This window comes from Vigna unguiculata, chromosome 7, assembly GCF_004118075.2.
Source record: "Vigna unguiculata cultivar IT97K-499-35 chromosome 7, ASM411807v1, whole genome shotgun sequence".
Classification (NCBI taxonomy): Eukaryota; Viridiplantae; Streptophyta; class Magnoliopsida; order Fabales; family Fabaceae; genus Vigna; species Vigna unguiculata.
The window spans coordinates 32251249-32256247 of NC_040285.1; the positions used below are offsets into that span (position 1 = coordinate 32251249).

General features: G+C 39.7%; 1 protein-coding gene across 3 annotated transcripts; it reads left to right on the top strand.

The window, feature by feature from the left end:
• The first annotated feature begins 895 nt into the window (after window positions 1-895).
• Window positions 896-4684, top strand: LOC114191074 (GATA transcription factor 8-like). 3 transcript variants are annotated; one of them, XM_028080233.1, is made up of 3 exons: window positions 896-1060; window positions 2273-2546; window positions 3425-4684. In XM_028080233.1, exons 2-3 carry the CDS (start codon window positions 2295-2297, stop codon window positions 4244-4246), a joined length of 1074 nt encoding a protein of 357 aa, XP_027936034.1. In that variant the 5' UTR covers window positions 896-1060; window positions 2273-2294; the 3' UTR covers window positions 4247-4684. The 3 variants fall into 3 exon arrangements, with proteins under 3 accessions (XP_027936034.1, XP_027936033.1, XP_027936032.1); XM_028080232.1 differs by lacking the exon at window positions 896-1060 and adding an exon at window positions 1250-1805; XM_028080231.1 differs by lacking the exon at window positions 896-1060 and adding an exon at window positions 1303-1608.
• The last annotated feature ends 315 nt before the right edge of the window (window positions 4685-4999 follow it).

Sequence of the window (4999 nt, forward strand, 5' to 3'; positions counted from 1 at the left end):
TAAATAGAAATAAAAATGTAAGTAAGTTTTTTAAGAAAGTAAAGAGATGACTTAAAAAGCACAATGCAATAAATACAACATTTTTAAATGGTTTACATTTGATCTGAGCCAAATGGAATGCGAGTTGGGATGTTATAAGTATAGTTGTAATAATACGTGTTAAATTAAAGAAGACAGTGAAGTAAAATGTTGTTTGAAATATAAGTTTATATAGTGTTGCATGTAAAGCATGAGAGCCAAGTGTGATAAGGCTAATAAAAAGAGTATAAACCATGTAAATAAAAAGGGAAGAAAATGGTACACGTTATTATTAAAAGAATAATAGTTTTAGTTGTAAGAATAGAAAACAGTGTAAGAGGAACAGAAAAAGAGGTAGTTTGTTGAAAAGAATTTCTAGAACTGTTTTTGTTGGTTTTGAGCTGAAAACAAAGAATTTTCAATTTATATTCAAAGTTGGGATTTCCGAAACTCCCACACTTGCCCTATTCAAATTTGTCCTGCAACTAATTTCATGGGAATTGTCTTTTTCTAAATTTTTGAAAGAAGAAAAACAAATAAAAATTTCCACAAACGCAAACTCACGATTTGTCAATCGTGTGGTTGGTAAAAATGGTAATTAGTGGGAGAAAGAAGGGAGAAAAGAGAAGTGTATTAATTTATGTTTTGAGTGGCAACGCGTAAATATAATTAAAATAATAAATGAGGCTATCCAAAGTTACCATATCCAGCGTGGAATAGAAAAGAATCATCGGTTTTCGAACCCGTAACAAACACTTGTACAGGTCGTAATAACGCTTTCCGTGTGGCTCACGCGCTTCGAGGAAGCTCCTAAACTCTGACTTTTCTGCTTTACTGCAAACCCAGGCAGTAATTTTGTTTTGTTTTATTTAAGAAAACAGAGACTAAGCAGAAAGAAACAACAGTGTTTGAAACAACGGCGGTTAAAAAAGGCTGACAAAACACAACACAACACAACCTTCTCTTGTTCTATTTATGCGAACCCTGCACCATCTTGGCTTCTCACTTTTTTCTGTCTCCGAAACCCAGCGAAGAAGAAAAGGTAAAGACTTCCATTTCCATGGCGTTTTTTTTTTCTTGCTGTTAATTATTTTTGAGAATTTGGTTGAGGTGAGGGTGGTATGGGAAATGGGACTGGGGTAGATGAATTGAAATTGAAATTGAAATTAAAATTGAGATTGAAATGAAGATGGAAGTCCGTGAATGGAGGAAAGGAGAGAGAGGGGTGGGACCCATGGGTAATCTGAGGAGAGAGATGAAGGGAAAAAAAGGAAGAAGAGAGAAAGAAGTCTTCAACATCACGACAGTGGAGGTAGTAAAAGACAGCTAGCAATGATGAAGGAGCCTCACCTACCAGTGCCCATCACATTCTCTTTCTCTCTTCTCCTTCTTCATAACCTCCTCTTTCCATTTAAACCTTCTTCACTCTCCTCTCTCTCCTTTCAAAAACCCCTTACTCCACCACCACCTCTCACACCTCCTCATTTCCTCATTGCCTCTTCTCTCCACCTTTTCCACCTCTAAAGATTGCACCTTTTTCTTTCAGTTTCACCTCATACTGCATACAAAGATACCACTTTTACCCTTCAGGTTTGCTTTCATCTCCTTCCCACCTTCTAATTTTCATCCACCATTCTGGGGAATTCCATTTCAACAATTCGGCTCCTTTTTCTCAAACCATGTTTCAACAATTATACAATCCTAATGTTTCCAACCATTACATGATTTTCTGTTTATTTCGTTTTTTCTTTCTCTGCCTGGAGTTCAATTTTCCTCAGTTCAACAAGGTTATCTTCAACTTTACCTCAATTTTCAAAATGTTCGCATTCTGTTTAATTTGGGAAAAAGAGGTAGCCGAAATGAGGTTTCGTTTCGTATCTTCGATTACTTCGGAGGAAAAAGAAAGAAAAAAGAGAGAAAGTGAGGGTTTTTCTGGATAAAATCAAAATGCCATACTATCATGCGCCGCACCACTCATTGCACTCACATGCTCAAATCTTCAATTTCGGATTTTCATTTCATCAAAATAAGTAATTAATAATAACAACGCATGTCGGTTACCTTTTGTTAACTTTTTTTTTCTTCCCTTTCTCTCTCTAATAATTCCAAAGAAAAATAATTTTGATTTACGCAACAATGGCTACAATGGGCCACAATCTCCCCCGTTCAACAACAGCTGCTGCTGCTGTGATATTTTCTTTTCCGTTTTCCCCTTTCACACTCTGATTTTCTATCCACTTTTGAATTTTCTCAGGGAATTTTCACCTGCCGAGAAAATGGTTGGACCTAACTTCATGGATGAGATAGACTGCGGTAGCTTCTTTGACCACATCGACGACCTTCTCGATTTTCCTGTGGAGGATGTCGACGGTGGCGCCCCAACCTTGCCCTCTGTCGCCGCCGCTGCAGCCGGAAACTGCAACTCGCTGGCAAGCATCTGGCCCGCTGGGGCCGACTCGTTTCCCGGTTCCGACTCGGTGTTCTCCGGCAACAGCGCTTCGGACCTCTCCGCCGAGCTCTCAGTTCCGGTTAGTTGTTAGAAAAAGCTGCAGTTTTTATCCAATTTGTTGTTTTGTTGAATTTTTTGGCGCGTTCACATGAATTCCGTGAACTGCTCTGTAATTATACGTCATAGCGCCACTAGCTTCCTATGTTGCCGTTGGATTACTTAGATTATGACATCACAGTCTCGTGTACGGTTCTGATTGTGTGTCTGCCGTTGCCAGCCTGACACACCACGCGCATTTGATAGCATGAAATTTTGGTTCTAGTTGTGGGGAGCATTGTTAAGTGATTGTCTTCATTCCATAAATGGCTCATAATTTTTTGAAAAAATAAAATCATAATTTGTAGCCATTGTAAAGATAATAAATTTCAAAATATCTTGACACTTGACAGAACAATATTTTTTCTGTATATATATTTTTTAATTGAAATTTTTTGAATTTAAATTCAAGCTGGGGAGGGAGACATTATTAACCCACCATTATTATATTGTATTTCTTTTAGAAAAGTCATTTTAGTAATTTAAAATGACACTTAATTTTGTCGGTGACATGTGGCACAGCACACCCCCTTACCTCTCCATTATTTGAACATCATTATTGGATATCATGTGATTTTGCATGTGACAATCACATGATGCAACGACCAAACACAAATAATGCGAAAAGTTGGTCACTCACTCACCGCTCACTCACTCACTCACAGTGAGCACAAATTCGTATTCCTCATTCAATTTGAAGAACTCGCATATTGTTCTGTGGAATATGCTAAACATAGCACAACTTGCATTTCACTGATTGTAGTATTAATTGTAGAAAAGAAAAGAAAGAGATGGAGTAAATGCATTTAAATTTTACAAGGCAAAGATATGATTGTGATGAATGTGGTGATTGCATTGCAGTACGAAGACATTGTGCAATTGGAATGGCTGTCGAACTTTGTGGAGGATTCGTTTTGTGGTGGGAGCTTGACCATGAAGAAAGTGGAAGAGCCATCGTGCACCACAAAGGAGGACTCAGTGCACAACCAATTCCACACATCAAGCCCAGTTTCTGTTCTTGAGAGCAGCAGTTCTTGCTCCGGGGGAAAGACGGTTCCGGCGCCGCCACGCAGCCCGGAGGTTTACATCCCTGTGCCGTGTGGACGCGCACGCAGCAAGCGTCCACGTCCTGCCACCTTCAATCCCCGCCCTGCCATGAACCTCATTTCCCCTGCCTCCTCCTTTGTCGGGGAGAACATGCAGCCAAATGTAATTTCATCGAAGGCGTCTTCAGACTCTGAGAATTTCGCCGAGTCTCAACTTGTGGCAAAGATGCCAAAGCAAGGGTGTGGAGAGCCAAAGAAAAAGAAGAAAGTGAAGGTGACAGTTCCTGCAGGAGGTGGCGGTGGTGGTGGTGATAGCAACCAGAACGGGTTGCAAGCGGTTAGAAAATGCATGCATTGTGAAATAACGAAGACACCACAGTGGAGGGCAGGGCCAATGGGGCCAAAAACACTGTGCAATGCATGCGGTGTTCGTTTCAAGTCCGGGAGGCTGTACCCGGAGTATCGCCCAGCGGCAAGCCCAACCTTTTGTCCATCTCTGCACTCCAATTCCCACAAGAAGGTGCTGGAAATGAGATGCAGGGGCATCGAAAAATCTGGTTTTGCAATGAATAACGTAGCTGCTTCACCCGAACTCATTCCGAACACTAACAGCAGCCTCAGCCTGGAGTACATTTGATGTTATGTGAAGGAGGAATGGTTTCTCTTTCGTTGCTGTCCTCTAGAGTCTTCTTGTCTTATGTTATTTCTTATTGATATTTCATTTCTTTGGTTCATTGGTTTTTGTACAGGGTTGAACTCGGGGAATAGGAGCAATAGGTGATGATGATGATCATGATCATCATATTTTTAGCTGTTAGGGGAAGATTGTAATCAGAACTGCGGAAAAAAGGGTAGACATATGCAAGTCAAAAAGGGTAGGGTCTTAGGTCTAGTAATTGTAGGTCCCTTAAGGTCATTTAGGAGTCGCTGTCTCGCTTGTTTTTTTTGTTTTCTTCGAATTCTTTTCATTTTTTTCCCCTTTCTATATATATCCCTATTTCTGGGAATTCTTTTTGCAGTTCATTTGTAGCAAAAACTTCGAGTTGAGTAAGAAAGTTTTCAATTTGTAATGCTACCTTGCTTTCTTCTAACCATTAACTGTGTGTGTGGGTGAGAGAGATATAGGTAAGTTTCTTTATGAGATAAAAAGATGGTAGCATTGCCATATTGCCCATGTTTTGTGCTTCGCAATAAAACGTAACATAAATAGGCATTGACACCTACCATTTTCCTCAAAGGACAATTTGCTCCTTCTACAAATTAGAACATAAAAATGGTGATGCGGAGAAGTTTTCTCTGCAGTGATTGCACATGCGAAGTTCAGCTGAAAACAGAAAAGAAAAAAAAAAAAAGGTCCGTTTTAACGAAGGAATGGGTTGTTTAAGAAAAA

Bases quoted from the DNA above. Each gene is read 5' to 3' on its own strand.
- LOC114191074 (XM_028080233.1), top strand. From the start codon at position 2,295: ATGGTTGGACCTAACTTCATGGATGAGATAGACTGCGGTAGCTTCTTT. The intron at 2,547-3,424 runs GTTAGTTGTTAG...ATTGCATTGCAG, and splicing joins CCGCCGAGCTCTCAGTTCCG to TACGAAGACATTGTGCAATT.